The sequence below is a fragment of the Trichechus manatus genome, unplaced genomic scaffold (assembly GCF_000243295.1).
Source record: "Trichechus manatus latirostris isolate Lorelei unplaced genomic scaffold, TriManLat1.0 scaffold00039, whole genome shotgun sequence".
Taxonomy (NCBI): Eukaryota; Metazoa; Chordata; class Mammalia; order Sirenia; family Trichechidae; genus Trichechus; species Trichechus manatus.
This window is the reverse complement of record NW_004443975.1, coordinates 4,940,004-4,959,466: the sequence shown is the minus strand read 5'-3', so window position 1 is coordinate 4,959,466 and position 19,463 is coordinate 4,940,004. Positions and strand designations below refer to the sequence as shown.

General features: G+C 36.5%; 1 protein-coding gene across 6 annotated transcripts in view; it reads left to right on the top strand.

Annotated features, from left to right (window-relative positions):
- The window catches only part of AKT3 (AKT serine/threonine kinase 3), a 137,175-nt gene that overhangs the window by 99,804 nt on the left and 17,908 nt on the right, over window positions 1-19,463 (top strand). For 5 of the 6 annotated variants that reach the window (XM_023730897.1, XM_023730894.1, XM_023730896.1 and 2 more), the window contains one exon: window positions 18,881-18,983. In XM_023730897.1, coding sequence (XP_023586665.1) covers window positions 18,881-18,983 — 103 coding nt within the window. Of the gene's footprint in view, window positions 1-18,880; window positions 18,984-19,256; window positions 19,292-19,463 lie in introns of those variants that run through there. The other variant, XM_023730895.1, reaches the window with a different exon arrangement.

Sequence of the window (19,463 nt, the reverse complement as noted above, 5' to 3'; positions counted from 1 at the left end):
TTTTTTTTTTTTTAATGTTAAATCTCAGTTTTTAGGTGCACGCAAATTTTGAATTGTTATATTTTTCGATGAATGTACCTCTTTATCATTATGAATGACCCTCTGTATCTCTGGCGATATTCTTTGTTCTGTAGTCTATGTTTGCTGGTATCAATAGACTGCCGACATCAGCATAGCCACTCTAGCTTTCTTTTGATTAATGTTTACATTGTATATTTTTTAATTCTTTTATATTTATCATACCTGTGTCTTTATATTTAAAGTGGTTTTCTTTTAGACAGCATATAGTTGGGTCTTGCTTTTTATTGCCATCTGACAATCTCGGCATTTTAATTAGGGTGTATAGACCACTTATATTTCATATAATTATTGGATTTGGTTGGTTTGATTTAATTCTCCCATCCTACTTTTTTCTTTTTGTTCCATCTATTCTCTTTGCTTTTTCTGTCTTCAACTAAAAATACAGCATTCAGGATACTGCTATACGCTTCAGAATAGTGCAGTCTGGTTCTGTTTTCACCTACCTCTATTCTTTTTGCTATTGTTGTCATGTATTTTACTTTACATATGTTGTAAATGTTATAAATCCCAAGATTAATTGTTGTTGCAGTTATGTTTTAAGGGGTTTTAATAAATAAAAATGTTTTTATGTTTATACTCATACATGCCATTTGTGGTTCTCTTATTTCTTTTGCATAGTTTTAAATTTCCATCAGGTATAATTCCTTCTGCCTAAAGGATAGTCTTTAAAATTTCTTGTATGTCAGGACTGCCACTGATGATTTCTTTCTTCTTTGGTTTGTTTGAAATAGTATTTTTCCTTGATTTTGAAAGATATTTTTGTCAGATATAAAATTCTGGAGTTGCAAAATTGTTTGTCTGTTTGTTTTTTCAATATTTTAAAAATATCTGTGCATTTAGCCCCCTGGCTGGTTTTAAGATTTTCTGTTCATCTTTGATTTCAGCAATTTGATCATGGTGTGTTTGGTGTTTTTGTTGTTGGTTTGTTTATTTCTTGGGTGTGTGTGTATGTGTGTGTGTGTTTGAGCTTTTGAAGTGAGGTTTTCTGTGTTTTATTAATTTTGGAAAATTCTTAGCCATGAGTTCTTCACGTATTTATTCTGTCCTATTCACACTTTCTGTTCCTTATGGGCTCTCCAATTACATGTATGTTAGACCTGTTCATATTTTCCCTAAGCTCTTCAATGCTTTGTTTTGGTTTTGTTTGTGACAGTAGTAGTTTTTGTTCTTTTGTTTTACTCTTTTTTCCCCTCCTGTGTTTATTTTGTTTTATTGTGTTTCAGTTTGGATGATTTCTGTTAACCTAACTTCAAGTACTCTGTTTCTTTCCACAGCTATGTCCAGTCCTAGAGGAATTCTTCATCTCTGATTTCATATTTTTTTATTTCTTGCATTTCCATTCACTCTATTTTGTAGTTTACATCTCTCTGCTGAAATTCTCAATCCATTTATTGGATGTTGTTAACCTTTTCCATTAGCACTTCAAACATCTTAATCATAGTTATTTTAAAGTCACCAATGGTTTCAACAGCTGGATGATCCCTGGATTTGATGCTGTTCATTGCTTTGTTTCCTGACCATAGTTTGTTTTTTCTTGCCCTTTTTTTTTTTTTCTTTTGGTACCTCTTATTTCCAATTCTTTGTCAGTTATCAGGACTAGAAGAGCAGTAACTGATGTGAATTGTACTTATGCCCAGATATTAGCATACCTCTTCTTCAGTGAGACCATTGGTATGGGGAATTGAATCAGTTTGGTCCGTGGGTTCTCAAACTTTTTCTCTGAAGGGTCAGATAATATTTTAGGTTTGCAGACCCTGTACGGTTCTGTCACATAGTCTTTGTTTTTCTTTTCTTTTGTAACCCTTTAAAAATATAGCAACAATTCTTATACTTGCCAATCCCTAGTCTAGTTAGTAGTGAACTGGGTTTGAGTTTGTGGTTGCTGTATTCACCTTCAGTGCACCACAGACTTTATACTCTTCTAGCAATAGGCTGCTATTACTTTGTGCCTAGTATGGCACCTGCAGCACACAGGGATTCTCCCTATATACTCTTGCCCTGCTCTCACCAATAGACTGGTATTCCTTGTTACTGGGTGCTAGGCTGGTGGTGGGGACAGGAAGGGTTCTTAGTGCTCCTCGTCCAGTCTGTGTCCTAGGCAGGCCCTGCACGCTGGAGTTCCTGACTGTCATCTATGGAAGCCAAACTGTTTCTTGACTCTTGTTGGGTCTTGGATAGGAGAGTTTCCTGCTTCTCTTCTATCAGTATCGGATCTTTGCTTTTATCAGAGCAGGATCCTGGGCCCAAAAGTGTTCCCTACTGCCTCCTCAGAAATAGGCAGAGTGTCTTCTTCCCTCCCCCAGATGCAGTAGATGTGAATCTGAGCCCTGGGAGCAGGAAGATTTTCTGCCCCTCTCCCAGTAGCTTAAGTCTGTTGATCCATATGAAAGAAGATGAAATGGTGAAAGTCTTGTAAAGTGGGTGAGTTTTTTTTTTGTCCATGCACCACTGAGGGGTTCTCTCTCCACTCTCTTGCCCTGTCCATAATCTTTTTCATAACCCCCTGTAGAAGCCTGCAAAAGTGTTTACTTGTGCTGTGTCTTTGTCTCCTATTTGTTCTGAACTGTCAGACTAGCCCACAGTTGACCTTCCAGAATTCATTGAACTTAGCTAGTTTCTTCTTGGCCACTTGTTTGGTGGCTACCTCTTCCTTTTATGTTTGCAAAGATGAAATAGTTCATGTGTCCCATTTCTTGTCCAAGAGGATTTTTACTCTTTGGGATTCAAGTGTAGTTTGTTGCCCTTCTACCTTAGTTCTTTGATGGACTCAAGAAAAGTCATGATTTTGTAGATTCTCAGCCTTTTCACATGTTAGGAAGGCAATGACAGTTCTTGCAGCCTTCTATAGTTTTAAGTAGAAGCTGAACTCCAAATCCATTTTACTGATCTGGCATAACCCTTTTTTCTAAACCCTGACAAAAAATTGTCATAATAATACAAAAGAATTAGTAAGCTAATGATTACAGATTTAAGAATCCTAAATGAAATATTATTAGTAAATGAAATTTTGTTCTACAGAAAAGATTAATATACTTTGACCAGGTAGATTTAATACCAGTAATCTATTTCATTGGTAATATTTATCAACGCAATTATGTACCAGGCTTTTTTTTTTTTTTGGAGTATTGAGTAATACGATGAACAGGAAAGATCCAATCCTTGATTTTGATGATTATTTTCAAGAGAAAAGAGACACATTCTAAACCAATAAAGAAACAGATCTGATAATTTTTGACTGTGGTAAGAGCTATAAAGAAAATTTAAACAATGTAATGGGACAGAGTGTGGTAGGTGAAAAGGTTCTATTTCAGATAGAAGGATCATGGAAGCTCTCTCCGAGGAGGTAAGGTTTGAAGAGACCAGAATAATGAGAAGAAACCATCCAGGAAAAGAAAATAGCAAGTTTAAAGGCCCTCAGGCAAGAACAGGCAAATTAGGGGAATAGGAAAAGGCTATTGTGTCTAGCAACCACTTCTAAAACAAACTGAAATTTTCGCATTACAAACCAAGAGATGCTAGATTGAAAGTTAGCAAAAACACTTTTTTAAATGTAAGACAGATCATATGTGGCCAGCAAAACCTAAAGTATTACTATCTGGCCCTTAAAGAAAAAATTTGTTGACCCCTGAATCAAACCACAGATTATGGTGACAGAGAATTTGGCAGTGAATACTCGTGATGGTTACACATGATTGATGTAATTGGTCTCACTGAATTGTACATGTAAAAAATGTTGAATTGGCAAATGTTATGTTATCTATATTTTTATAATTAAGAAAAGAAATATTAATTACAGTGGAAATTGGAAAATATTTAGAGCTCAATGACAATGAAATTTGTATAATGCAGCCAGAGAGGGGTATTCGTGGTTCAGTGGTAGAATTCTGCCTTCCATGCAGTAGACCCAGGTTAAATTCCCAGCCAGTGCCCTTCATGTTCAGCTACCACCTGTCTGTCAGTGGGCGTTTGTGTGTTGCTGTGATGCTGAACAAGTTTCAGCAGAGCTTCCAAGCTAAGAGGGACTAGAAAGACAGGCCTGGTGTGTCTACTTCCCAGTGAAAACCCTTTGGATCACAACAGTCTGATCCACAACCACTTGTAAGGATGGCACAGGGCCAGGCAGTGTTTCATTATGTTGTACATGTGGTCACCGTGAGTTGGGGGCTGACTTGATGGGAGCTAACAACAATAGTTAGGGGAACAAAACAAAAAAGAAAGATTGAAAATTAATTAGCTACACTTCCAAATCTAAAAAGTTAGAGGAAAAACAAACGTCTAAAACAGAATAAACCCAAAGAAAGTTAGTAGAAGCTCATAATAAAGGTAAAAATAGAAGTGAACATTTGAGAGGATCAGCAAAACTAGGATACATTAATGTAAAAGACTGCTGAAAAAAGACAAATCTCTAGCAAAAATAATCAAGAAAAAAGAAATAGCACAAAAAATATTAGGAATGAAAACGGGACATAACTACAAACATTAAAACATGATGCAACTACCATAAAGAATTTTGCTCTTTATCTGAAAAAAGAGAACTAATGGATAGTTTTTTAAAAATATTTAAATTACAAACTAACTCAACAAAATGATCATTAAATTAGTTAAAATCTGTTACCTTCCAACTCTAGTCTTCCCTCCCCAATACAGAAACAGCAAATCAAGCCCAGATTTTTTTAGGTAACTTCCATCAAACCTTCAAACCAAAGACAATCCCTATTTTAGGCAACATTTTATACAACCTGTTTCAGAAGAACAACAAAAAAGGTTGAATGCTTCTCAAATTTGTTATAGCCTTGATACCAAACCCTGGTAAGAGAAATACCAGAAAGAAATATTAAAAGCCTTTTACGGACATAGATTCATATATTCGAAATAAAATATTAAAAAAATTCCAAACGTAAAAATATTTAAGAGTTCATATCCAAGTAGTATTTATTCTAAGAATGTGATGATTACATTAGAAAATTTTATTAATATAATTTATCACATTTAGAGATTAAAGGAGACAATTCACATGATCATCTCAACTTTTACAGGAGAATTTTTCATGAAAATGAAATTAAAAATAATTCATGATCAAAATATATTAAAAACCCCTTTTACCAAATGAGAAGGAAAAGAAACCTTCTTTAGCTCATGAACAGGTTTTTATCAAAAACTTTCAACAGACATTATACTTAATGGTAAATATTATATTTTCTTTTAAGTTGGGAACAAGGATGTCAATAAATAATAGATTCTAGGTAGCTTTTTACCATACATTCTAGACAGCACAGTAAGATAAGAAAAAGAAATAAGGAGTATATGATTTTTAAAAGGGGGAAAAGATTAACTGCCTTTTAATGGGGGAATACGTAATTAAATTTTGACTTATAGTGAAGTACTATTAAGGAAAAAAAAAACTTAGATTTACAAGTATCAACATTGATAGATTTCAGGATATATAAACAAAGCCAACTGCAAAAGATGTTTAGAGACTGATACCATCATTTAAATAACAAAATGAACTAAAGAAAAACTTTGTATTTATGCCCATTTGTATATGTGGAAAAAGTATAAAAACTTGCTTGCACTGGACATTCTAACCAGAGCAATTAGGCAATAAAAAGAAAGAAAAGGTAAGATACCCAAACTGGAAAGGAAGAACTGAATCTACCTCTTTGCAGATGACATTATCCTATATATAGGAAATCCCAAAGAATCGAAAAGAAAGCTACTAGAGCTAATAAATAAACTCAGCAAATTGCAGGGTACAAGATCAACATGCAAAAATCAGTTGTGTTTCTGTACACCAGCAATGAACAATCAGAAAAGAAAATTAAGAAAACAATTTCTTTTACAATATAATCTAAAACAATAAAATACCTAGGAATAAATTTAACTAGGAAGGTGACAGACTTGTACACTGGAAACTAGAAAACGTTGAAAGAAATTAAGACAAATAAATGGAAAGACATCTCATGTTTATGAATTGGAAGACGCAAGATGTCAGTACTACCCAAAGTGATCTACAGATTCAACATAATCCCTATCAAAATTCCAACAGCCTTTTTTGAGAGATTGAAAAGCCCATCCTCGAGTTCATATGGAATTGCAGAGGGCTCCAAAATGCCAAAACAGTCTTGAAAAAGAACAGAGTAGGAGAACTCACATTTCCTGATTTCAAAACAAACTGTAAAGATATAGTAATCAAAAAATGTGGTACTGGTATAAGGATAGACATGTAGACCAATGGGACACAATTGAGAGTTCAGACATAAATCCAAACATATGGTCAATTGTTGAAAAACAAAGATGCCAAGTCCACTCAATGGGTAAAGAATAGTTTCTTCAAATAAAACTCTTAGAAGAAAACATACAGGTAAAGTCTCTGGACCTAGGTTTTTTATTCCCCGCCTTTTTTTTTTAATTTTGGTGAAAATACACACAGCAAAACATACCAATTCAACAATTTCTACATGTGCAATTCAGTGACATTGATTCCATTCTTCAAAATGCACAACCATTCTCCTTATCCTTTTTCGAATTATTCTAACACTATTAACACAAACTTACTGCCTTCTAAGCTTCTCCTGTCATCTTTCCAGTTGCTGCTGTCAGTTTGATCGCATATAGATAATTCTTTAAAAGAGCATGATGCTCAAGGCAAACATTCTTTACTAATTAAGCTAAACTGTTGTTTTATTTCAAGATGAGTTCATGGGATACTTTCAGTTTAAGGTTTAAAGATTTCCTCAGGGCAGTAGTTTTTTGGGGGGTCACCCAATCTCAATGGCCCCAGAAATTCCGGATTCCATGAGAATTTTAAAATCTGTTACACAGTTTATTCCTTTTGATCAGGATTCTTCTATACAATCTTTGATCAAAACATTCAGAAATGGTAGCTGGGCACAATCCAGTTCTTCTGGTCTCATGGCAAAGGAGGACATTGTTCATGGACGCAATTAGACACTCATTCCAGTTCCTCCTCCAATTTCTGCCTCTCCTTCTTCCTTTGCTGCTCAAGGCAAGTAGAGACCAATTGTTGTAACTTGGATGGCCACTTGCAAGCTTTTAAGACCCCAGGAACTACACAACAAAATTGCAGATGGAACAGAAACAAAGATAATATTAGGCCAGCTGACTAGAATGTCCCATGAAACCATGACCTTCAATCTCCGAAGCAAGAAAAATTCCATGAGGTATTTGGTTGTACATAAGCAGCATGAGCAGCTGCTCTTTTGTTGTTGTTATAAAAATATATATAACACAACATTTGCCAGTTCAGCCTTTTTCAGGTGTACAACTTAGTGATATCAGTTACATTAATTATGTTGAGCAACCATTACCCTTAATTGATGCTAAATTTCCCATCAGCATAAACGGCAACTCACTGCTTCTCGAACAATGGCTGGAACCTAGTGTTTGACAGTGGATTCTTAGATAGGATACCAAAAATACAAGCAACAAAAGACAAAAATAGATAGCTTGGACTTCATAAAAATTAAAAACTTTTATGCATTAAAGACTTTTATCAAAAAAGTGAAGAAACAGAATGGGATAAAATTTTTAGAAACCATACATCTGGTTTATGGATATTACCAGATGTGTTTAATATCCAGAATGTATTAAGAACTCCTACAACTTAACAACAAAAAGACAAACAGCTCAGTCGAAAAATGGGCAAAGGACTTGAAAGTGATTTCTCCAAAGAAGATATATCAGTGTCCATTAGCACGTGAAAAGATACTCCATGTCATTGGCTGTTAAGGAGATGCAAATCTAAACTACAATGAGATACCACTTCACACCCACTAGGGTGGCTGTTATCAGAGAAGCAGAAAGTAGCAACTATTAGCAAGGATGTGGGGGATGTAAAATGGTGCAGCTGCTGTGGAAAACAGTTTGGCAGTTCCTCAAAAAGTTAAATGACCCAGCAATTCCACGCCTAAGTATATACCCAAAAGAATTGAAAGCAAGGACTCAGATACTGTACACCAATGTTCATAGCAGCATTATTCACAATAACCAAAAGGTGGAAACAACCCAAGTGTTCATCAGCAGGTGAATATATAAACAAAATGTGGTATATACATACAGTGAAATATTAATCAGCCATAAAAAAATGAAATTCTGGTACATGCTACAACATAGATGAACCTTGAAAGTGTTCTACTGAGTGTTGAAAATGTTCTGCTGAGTGAAACAAATCAAACAAAGGACAAATATTGTAGGATCCCATTTATATGAAATACCTAGAATAGGTGACTGTGTAGATATGAGAGTTTACTAGTGGTTACCAGGTGACTATGTAGATATGAGAGTTTACTAGTGGTTACCAAGGGCTGGGGTTAGGGAGAAAGCGAGAGTTATTGCTTAAATGGTACAGAGTTTCTGTTTAAGGTACCGAAAAACATTTGGAAATGGATGGTGATTGTTTTGTTATATATATTTTATCACAATTAAAATATTTTAAAAAAATATGCAAGTGACAAAAGTAACCCCAGGACAGTGTTTGTTTGAATTATACGTAATTGTCATTCTTGTAGGTTAAAAATAGTTGAACGTTAACTATGTTATATGGTTCAACATCTCACTCCTGAAGGGAGTGCGAGGAAAGGGAGGAGATTTAACTGCATCTATATATTTTATATCTTCAAAAAACAAAAGTTTGAAAGCACATATGGCAAAATGTTAACATCTGTTAAGTCTGGATGTCTGTTATATTAGTTTCTGTTCTTTTCTTTATGCTTTAAATAGTTCCTTTTTTTTTTAAGTCATGTAGAAGGTGAAAGAAATGGAAACACCAAGCACAGGCTACTCTGTCAAGAAAATTGAAGACTAAAGAAAGAGGGAGCAGTAGCTGAAGAGGAACATAGCCTTTAGAATGGATTATATTTGGTTTGGTTTTGCTTATATACTGTGGGGAAGATCCAATAAGAACTTTGACAGTGGGGATATATAGAAAAAAGTAAGATGGAGCAAGATCCCTGAAACATAGCTAGAAGGATTAGCCTTTATGAAAGAGATGGGGCACCTTTATAGTGATGTGGATTAAAAAGAAATAAGAATGGCCACTGAAGCAAATATGTTTAGAGGCATTTTGGCAGGAAGTTGGGGTAGTTCCTGCCTGCAGAACCCTACTTTCTTTATTACAGGAGTCCTGCCTTCTTAGAGTGAGAAAAAGGCAGTCAAAATTAGAAGCTTGAGTAGAGTGACTATCTCTTGTAGGGAAGGGAGAGGGAACTGAAGAGAAACCTCACTAGGGACATGAAAAAGAGGTAACAGTGTTTGAGGCCCAGTGGAGGTTGGAGACTTCAGAGCCTAATTTTATGCTGACTCTTAAAGCTTCATTTTTTTTTTTAAAGGAAAAGAAAATCATAATATAAAAGCAGTGAAGACCAAGAGGTGTTCAGGGAAGATTACTTTGATTTGGAATCTTTGGCTTGTTTTGAGATTAATCTTATGTATATGTGTACATACATATGTGCACACAAATATACATACATACACACAGTAGTTTTGATTGAACCCTGACTGCTACCCTTTGGTTTTTAGCCTTTTGAGTATAATGTGTCTAGGTGAGGATTTTTTCGTATTTATTCTGCTTGGCTTTCTCTGAGCTTTCAAGCCTTTTAACTTATATCTTTAACTATGGAGAGTTTTTAGCCATTATTTCTTTAAATATTTTTTTCTGCCTTATTGTCTCTTTCCTCTCTTTCTGGAACTCAGTTACACATACATTAGATCTTTTTATTTTGTCCCACAGGTCTCTGAAACTCTGTTCGTTTTTCGCCCTATGTTTTTTAGATAATTTCTATTGATCTTCAGGTTTACTGACTCTTACATAGCCTCCAATCTGTTGTAAGTCCATTCAGTGAATTTCTTTTAAATATGGTATTTTTTTGTTTTACATTTTCAATTGGGTTTTTCTAAATATAATTTCCATTTCTCTGCTGAGATTTCCCATCTTTTCAGACATTATGCACATGTTTTATTCTACATCATTCAGCATAGGCATGAAAGCTGCTTTGAAATCCTTCTCTGCTAATTCCAACATCCTGGTCTTCCCCGTGTATGTCTCCTGTGATTGCCTTTTTCTGGTGTGTCGGTCTCCTTTTCCTGTTGCTTTCTATGTGAAGTCGTTTTGGAATGTATCCTGGACATCTTGACTGACGTGTTATCGTGCCTCTGGATTCTTTTGGGTTGCAGCAAAATGTATTGGTCTCTTCGTTTTAGTAGGCAAGTTATCATGGCTGAACGCAACCTGCAAACTCTGTCTCCTCTCAAGTGGGTGGCAGTTGAAATTTCAGGTCAGCTTGTATTTTTGTCTGTTTGTGTAGCTGCCTTTAGGAAGCTTAGAGTCTAGCCTGTGCATGGATGGTTCAGGGTTGGCCAGAGATTTGGGCAGAGTTTATACACAGAATTCGGGGCTCCTCTGTTAGTTTTATTCAGCAAACATTTACTTCTGATATCGTCTGTATCAAACATTATGCTAGGTGTGAGGCATGCAAAGATAAATAAAATAGGGTCCTTGCTCTCAAGTTGCTCGCAAGCTTAGTAAAAGAAACAGAAAAATAAGCAATTTGCACTCTGTTTTATGAGGTTTCGCCACCCTCACCTTAAAGTTTCTGTGCTTTCCCTAAACTCTGTCCTCTGGTTCTTCATGGCAGTAAGATTGTGTTTCTGATCCAATTTTTAGCCCTTCATGACATAGACTGGGGCCTGCCCTGAGGCTAAAGGCCACAAAAATGGGAAATTCATCTGACGTCATTTCCTTCTTCCAGTGTCCAACTCCTCTTCAATATTTACCTGTTTTTAGTTGCATCCTAGTACCTTCTGATAGTAGTTTTTGATATTTAGTTTATAGTTATCTGCATGAGGGTTGATCCAGTAGGAGCTCTTTGGCCACTACCAGAAGCAAAACTTAGTATTTATTCTTCATTGTGTATTATTGCATAACCAAATACAAGCCTTTTCTTCTTGTGACACACCACACAGTAATCTGTTCCTATTCATGCAAAAAGGCATGTCACAAATCACATTTGTGCAACTTTCTAAAGACCTTGTGTAAGTAGAAGAGCTTTTTTAAGCCCCGTGAATTACCGGTGAATGTTGTTAGTTCAGTGGCTACCATAATTCAAGGTTGTTCCCTTCCCTACTTGTCCCAATTCTCAGTAACAAACTCAAGACTATTTTAGGGGATGTGGGATTTTCGTTGCCTTTTGGTGGTGAGTAGACATCAGGAGCTGACGGACCAAAGAACCTCCTATGAATATTTTCCATTTTTAGTCAACAAACATTTACTTTTTATATAATTTGTATTCAACATTATGCTAGGTTCCAGGGATACAAAGATAAATAAAATAGGGTCCCTGCCCTCAAGTTGCTCATGTGCTTAGTAGAAGAAACAGATAAATAAGGAATTTGCATTTCAGTGTGTCGGGCTGTTTGAGGTGTTGTAGGAGTATTTCAGAGTACACCTAGTCCAGTCTTTAAGAGTAAAGGACTAGTTATGGAGCCTGTACTTCAGGGTTTGATAAAAATTAATTGGAATTTTATTCATATTGTGATGCTTTAGGATGACTTTGACTAGTATGAAAATTTAGGATCTGTTTTTTTCATTTTAAAATGGGGGATTAGACTAAATCTGTAAGACGCTCTTCCAATGCAAATATTTTCTAATTCAATAAAAATCCATAGAAAAGAAGGGATAGTAAAAAGCTTACTTCTTTGTTCTGCTTAGGGAATAGAATATTTCAAATAATTTAAATTCTTGGTTAACCAAGACTTTACTAGGTTAACAGGCAGTGCTGCTTGCCATTTATTTGCATTTTACCATTTTGCTATGTAGCTGTTCAGTATACACCCGCATGAGGAGCCTTTGATGTACAATTGGTTTATGAGGGATGTGTGTTTAGAACCTCTTCTGCACCCGCTCCATTCTTTTACCTTTTTTGGGGGAGAGGGAACCGTACACAGCTGTTGCTCGCTAAAGCTACAACCTTCATATCTTAGCTCCTTCCTTCTGGATTCTTCATGACATTCCAGTTAGTTTCTATAATTAATTAATTAGCACAGTGTCTGGATGTAGTGGCTCCCAATAAGTGCAGGTTCTTTCCCAGGGGTTTCCTGACCTGTCGTAGAAGCCGTTCACTGCCCTTCTCCCTCATATTGAACTTGCATCTCTTCCTCTTCAGGTGATAGAGTGCCTACCTTTCCTTCTCACCAAAATCTTATTCCCCAACTCAGGAGCTCCCTGTCACTGAATCCTCCATAGGGGTTGGTCTGGTGTGATAATAAGAGAGTGGCTGTCATTGTTGGAATTTGGGCACAAGGAGGTTGGTTCTTGGTCATCCTCCCTGAAATATATGAATTTCTCTATAGAAATAGTAGTATAAGTATTGATGGGGATCTTTAGTAGTATTAATATTGCATTTTTTTTTCTGAATTTTGGGTATAATACGCCTTATTGTTATTGCCTGGGAGCCTACCCACATTATATAGCTTTTCTTTTTTTTTTTTTTTTTGGTGTTTGTGTTGAAATAGGTCCCAAGTTTTTTCCAACTTTACATTTTGTAATATAACCAGCTTATACATTGAAAATTGTTTATGCTTCATTTCTCCCCAATTTACATACATACTTGTTCAACTTTTGCTCATGTTGTTGAACATTTCTAATCAGAAATAGTGACCAGTGGCTCCCGCACTGCTGATGCTGGACAGTGCCTGTGAAATCAGCTGGAGGAAGGATACGGAGTGGTTCATTTTTAGGTTCTCAGTGCAGTCTCGAGCTTTATAGACCACGGAACTTGGTTCTCAGTGCAGTCCTAAGATTTATAATACATACAACTTGCCCATAAACACTTCCATAGAAGCAAAGTCTTTTTACTACCTTCCTCTGCCTTTCATAAAGGCCCCTGGATTTCATTAATGAGAGCCCTTTTATTTTTATCAATGACTTCTCTCCCAGTATAACTGAGGCCTTCAAGTAATGTATTTATGTATGTTTGTAATTAACATCACCTGTCCACACACCTACAGTCAATGGGATGAGTGCTTGTGAAGTTCTTTTTGAACAGGAAAATTTCTCAAGGAAAGGAAAACATGAGTTAAAACGTCTGGGGATTATTTTTAAAGCAGCGCAGAAGTGTCCGTATCATGTGATAAAAAGCACTTCTAAATTCCAGCAGGAAGAGCAGATATATTTAATATTTGTTATAGCTAAAATATTCATTTTAATGGGTCCAATTTATGATACAATAGTTATATATTAGTGTGGTGTATACTTTGGCCCTTGGTGTGTTCTTTTATAGGGTCAAGGTCAACATCATGAACATTAATTACTATTGTGTGGTTTTGCATAAATGAAATATAGTTCTTTTAGTTTCCAGTCTTGTGTCAAGAAGGGTTAATTGGCATAGTAAGGTTAGCAGATAATGTGGTTAAATAAATATATGCCACAGATCTACTAGTTTTGCTAGAAATAAATCATCTTACCATACTCCCGCTTTTCTAATACATGCACTTGTTTATGTACACAAAGTATAAAACCACATTTTCAGGGGAAATAGAAATTAAATAAACCAGAATCCCCACTAAGCTTAGCTATTCTCTAATGATTCAGAGAGGTGAAAATTATACCGCCAGATTATTATCTGTGGCAAATCTAAGCATTCTATAGTGTTGGCCATTTTTACTGCCATTATCTGTGCTCTCACTATTTTTGATCCATATATGCCAGCACAGGATGGTGGAGATAACCTAGTTTTTAAGACAGTATCCAAATGCCCCTACCGTTGAGTCAATTCTGAGTCATAGCGACCCTATAGGGCAGAGCAGAACTGCCCCATATGGTTTCCAAGGCTGTAATCTTTACAAAGCAAACTGCCACATCTTTCTCCCACAAAGTGACTGGTGGGTTTGAACCTCCAGCCTTTCAGTTAGCAGCCAAGCACTTTAACCACTGCACCACCAGGGCTCCTAAGGCAATATAAGGTACTATAATTTATGTTACGTCAGCTTTCACTGCAAGTTTCAATCCCTGCTTTCTGTTCCCAAAGCATCTGGAACTGAAAATAAAGAATGTAGAGACCTAGCGGTATATGTTGTCGCTGAGGAAGGTCAGGGGAAACTAATCTTCAAAGGACACCTGTGCTGTCCTTCTAGCCACCCCAGAAGTAGTGAACGTGACTTATTTTAACAAGTTTAAGAAAATTTTTCTCTCTGTTCTGTTACTTACACTGAAAAGAAAAACATAATATTTAGTTTCAGAAAGATAGCAAATGGTAGAGGAGTTTGGTAACATTTAAAATTTTAAATGTTAAATCAGTATGAAAGGATTTAAGGGGCTGCAAGTTTGCTGCCACTCTATGGACTTGAGGTTGCACAAGTAAACCCAATTTCAAAAGATACCTTTTCAGTAAACTGAAAGACATGTCTTAAACCCAGCACCCTTATTTTCCTGTTTAGATCATTGGGAACTACATTTTATGAAGAAAAATTCGCTTTCAAAGAAAGATCTATTCCAAGTTGAATGCATTTGTCAGAAAAGTGTGTTATTTTACAGTTAAAGGTACATGACCATCCATTGAATTAACACATAAAAGTAATTGAGATTTACAGAGCTTCTCACTTTTGTCAGTACTTTTTCAGTTCTAAATGGGAGTTTACATTGTGTCCACTGATGCAGGAGTGTTTTGAGAGATGTATCTAGAAGAAAAGAAAGAAGAGATGAAGATACTGATTTAAAACCAAAATGTAAAATTCAATATTTGAATTTTTTTTTTCAAGTCTTATTTACAGTATTACGGACTGGGAAATCTGTTATAAATCCAAAGTCTTTGAGTATTCCCAATGGTTTCTGATGGGAATGCTTTTGTTCAAGTACTGTAGCAATTATTTTGCTAGCCCTCCCCTACAAATTTGCCCATGCACATAATTTAGGGTCTTCATAGATGGTCATAGTTCACTGAGTTGTCTTTTCCTACTACTCTGTGTGTGTGTGTGTGTGTGTGTAGAGGAGTGATGTCCCTCAGCATAAAAGTTTGACTTTATGTCTGAAAAAGCAAAGGCAAAAAGCAGCTTTCATCCAGAGTCTTCCTATTGTAAGTGCTGTCATAGAACAAGCTTGGGATCAGGATACATGGGTACAGTTGTTATTTGTATCATCTTAGGTAAGCCATTTTACCAATATCAGCCTCAATTTTCTCACCTCTAAAAGGATAGACTAAGGGTAGATTTATTCATTTATTCAGTAAATATTATTGAGTGCTAATTTGTAGCAAGAACTGTAGTAGGAACTGGGGATATATCACTAAATGAAACAAAGTCCCAGATGGGAGTAGTAGAAAACAAATAGCAAGACTGTAGATTTAAACTCAAATGTATCAATAATTTGAGTCTCTGGGTGGCACAGACAGTTAAGCACTTAACTACTGACCAAAAGATTGGCAGTTCGAACCCACCCAGAGGCACCTTGGAAGAAAGGCTTGGCAATCTGCTTCTGAAAGGTCACAGCCTTGAAAACCCTATGGAGTGCTGTTCTACTCTGCACACATGGGGTCACCATGAGTTGATGTCGACTTGATAGCAACTGGTATGTATCTATATAGAGAGATACAGATACATCAATAATCACATTAAATGTAAATGATCTAAACATTCCAGTTAAAAGACTGAGATTGTCAGACGATAAAAAGCAAGAACACATATATCCAGCTTATAAGACACCTACTGTAAATGTAAGACACAAATAAAAGGATGGAAAAGATACACTATGCTGGCACTAATCAAAAGAAAACTGGAGTAGCTATATTAATATTAGATGAAGTAGATTTCAAAGCAAGTAGTATTACCCAAGATAAGATGAATCACTTCATAATGATAAAGGTGTCAGTTCATCAAGAGGACGTAATAGTCTTAATAAGTTATGTACATAATAACAAAACTTTAAAATACATGAAGCAAAAACTAGTAGAACTGCAAAGAAAAGTAGACAAATCCACAAAATGCTAAAAGAATTAAGTGTCCATGCAAAAAAAAAAAAAGAATTTGTACCATATACAAAGTTGACTCAAGATGGCTCATAGTTCTAAGTGTAAAACCTTCCAGAAGAAAACGCAGGATTTCAATTACATAAAATTCTAGAAAATACAAACTAATATACTGTGACAGAAAACGTATCAGTCGTTGCCTACTGGGTTCATGAGGGTGGGGAAGGGATTAAACGAGGCACAAGAGAACATTGGGAGTGATGGCTGTTCATCATCTTTATTGTGGTGGTAGTTTCATGGGCATACACATAAATGTCAAAACTATCAAATTGTATACTCATAACATGTGGAGTTTATTGTTTGTCAATTTCACCTAAGTAAAACTGTTTAAAAAAACAAAAACAAAGTCCCTGCCCTCGTGGAACTTACATTTATTGGGGGGAAAGATACAATGATGGTGACAATAATCAACTGTATGTATATTTTGCATATGTGAGAGTGAGCGTGTATGTATGTATGAGATGTTGAAAAATCTTTTTGAAGAAAAAATAGTGGAAGAATAGAAAGTGATGGGAAGGGTAGCTGACGTAGTTGGTCAGGGAAGTCATGTGTGATTACATTACATTTGAATTTGATGTTAAGCTCCCATGGAATCTTTTGAAAACTATCTTAAATTTTGTTTTTTTATAAAAGTTACAGATGACCATTCTCTCTCTCATTGTCTAAATGAACAGAAACTTTCCCCTAAACTGAAGGCATGTTTAGATTTTTGACATTAGAAACAAGTGCACAGTAAAGGTGGGTCAGCAGTAAGCAAAACTATTCCAAATGCCCAATAAAAGCCCATTTTTGCTAAAGAATTTCTTGTGGTAAGTTTTTGAGCAGAAGGATAATGCTTAGTTTTGTGAACATCTGTAGAATGTAGAGTCAGGAGGAAGATCACAGCCAGAAGCTCAGTTGCCCAGTTTCCTGCCAGGTAGGGGGCAGTTATCTCTCAGGGTTTCTAAAAAGAAACCCAAAAATGCTCCAGTGTATACATCACCTTTGGTGTTTTTGTGTGCACACGTACAATGCTAGTGAAGAGAAGGCACTTGTTTCTGAACGGAAGACGGAAGATTTCCATCAGTGGAGTGGACTGCTTGCTTATGTCAAGTTGTCCTAACAGCAGCTGGAGAGAAATATGTTGTGGCCTAATAGGAGGTTTCTCTTAAACACTGGTAGAGGAGCTTGTTCCAGGTGGGGGAGTTAAAGGGTACCGAGAGAGGAGCCATATTACTCTTTAGTTCCTATTACATTAAAACAAACAACCCACTGCTGTCAAGTCGATTCCGACTCATAGCAACCCTAAAGGACAGAGTAGAACTGACCTATGGGTTTTCCAAGGCTGTAACCTTTATGGAAGCAGGCTGCCACATCTTTCTCCCGTGGGGCCGTGGGTGAGTTTGAACCACAGCCTTTGGTTAGCAGCCACCAGGGTTCCTTAGTAGCTATTACTAGCTGATAAATGGAACTTGAATTTGGTTTGATCCCCGATAGAGCACTTGCTAATTCTGGAGACTTAGAACGGCTGTGTATTAGGGGCAAACAGGAAAAAATGATAAAAAGAAAAGAGGTGAAAAGTGCTTTGTAACCTGTGCCGTAAAATGAAATGTGGTCCTTTATTTTGAAAACATGCTTCAAATTGCACTCATCCCGTGATTTTTAAAAACATGTTCTGTGTAGAGAGTAATTTAAAGATTTTTGCCTAATTATTTAACATAAATTTGGTGACAGAGTGGGAAAATGCATTGATCTAAAGCCAGTTGTGTGTTTTTGTTTCTGTAAAATTTTTATAAAACATACTAATTTCTGTCATTCTATTTTCTGTTTTCATATCCACGTGAGAATTTTATTCCAAAAATGGTGTCTTCTGTCCTGGATGGTACTCATCAGAGCGTGGGCCCACTCCAGCCCTAGGACTGGGCTTCCTGTCTTAAAAGGAAACCTGTAGGGTCCGCCTGCCCCTCAAGGCCTGCACCCTAGAAAAGGGAGCTGCTGCCCTGGCTTCTGCTTCCTCCTGGCTGGTGGAGGCTGCTGAGGTGGAGACTCACATGGCTCAGGTCTCCATAACCTCCAGCAACCCAGGACCTCCCCTCCCACCCCTCTGCCCATTGCAGGTCCTAGGCAATGAGTTCAGCTCTCCCAACTTCCAGAGTCGTTACCCTGAATCTCCTTCGGGGCCATAGCCCCTGCTGAGGATCTGATGGAAGCTGTCGACAAAACATTTGCATTTCAGTCATGTCAGGGGCTGCCAAGAATTCCCATGCCAGGGCAGGGGCAGGCATTGACTTCCACCTTTCAAGCAGAGCAGTTACAGTTCTTTGTGAAGTACAGAGACAGCACTCTATCTGTACAGGGAATAGCTGTGTTATTAAATTATGCTTTTAATAGTAACCTGCTCGGCCAGGTACCAGGAAGGGAAAATCCAGCAAAGTTGTCCTCTTAGGCACAAGGAAGAACTTACATTTTGTTGCAGAGGTCCACATTCGTATGATTTTGTATGTGTGTTTGTTATGGGAAAAAGGACAGATTCCTCAACATTCTCCTTCCACTCTATTCTGTGGTTCTCCCTTGTTCTGTTTCACACATAATCTCTTAAATTTTATAGAGAGCAACCAAGTACCCACTGGTGTTTGGACTGCTGACTGGGAAGTCCAGTACCACATCTACCAGCCTTCTAGTCTTTTGCAATGTTCATTTAATTATTTTCTCTCTATTTTTATCCTTGGTATGGATTTTCCTGAGTTAAAATCTGTTAACAGTACCTTTTTTCTTTCTTCCTGTAGCTTGTACCTCCTTTTAAGCCTCAAGTAACATCTGAGACAGATACCAGATATTTTGATGAAGAATTTACAGCTCAGACAATTACAATAACACCACCTGAAAAATGTAAGTACATCTAGAAGGCAGTGAGAACTTTTTAATATAGTTAAATAAATTACTCATTTTTTTAAATCATTTGATAGTTTCAAAATCAAATTCCACACTGACTTATTCCATTCCTTTTAAGTATGTGGAGTTCCCAATGTAGAATGTCAAAAGACAAGTAATTTGAGAGAAAAGTATTTCTGGGTAGGAAAAATTACATAGGGAGGAATTGTAGACTGAGAATTACAGACTAAATTGCAGTCTCATTAGCCCTTTCTTTCTGCTTCCCAATAGATTCTTTTGCCATCAGCTGAAAGGATTCTGAAATAGAGACTTCCCATGCTTCCCAGACTTTGCTCATTCACATACCACCTTTATGACTTTCGCCGGTTCTGTCTCCTACTTACGTAATAGATTTTCAGTTCATTTTAAATTGAGTTACTCTTTTATTTAGCTGTGTCTCAATCAGTAATAACTGTGAAGTCATAATTTAGTTTGCTA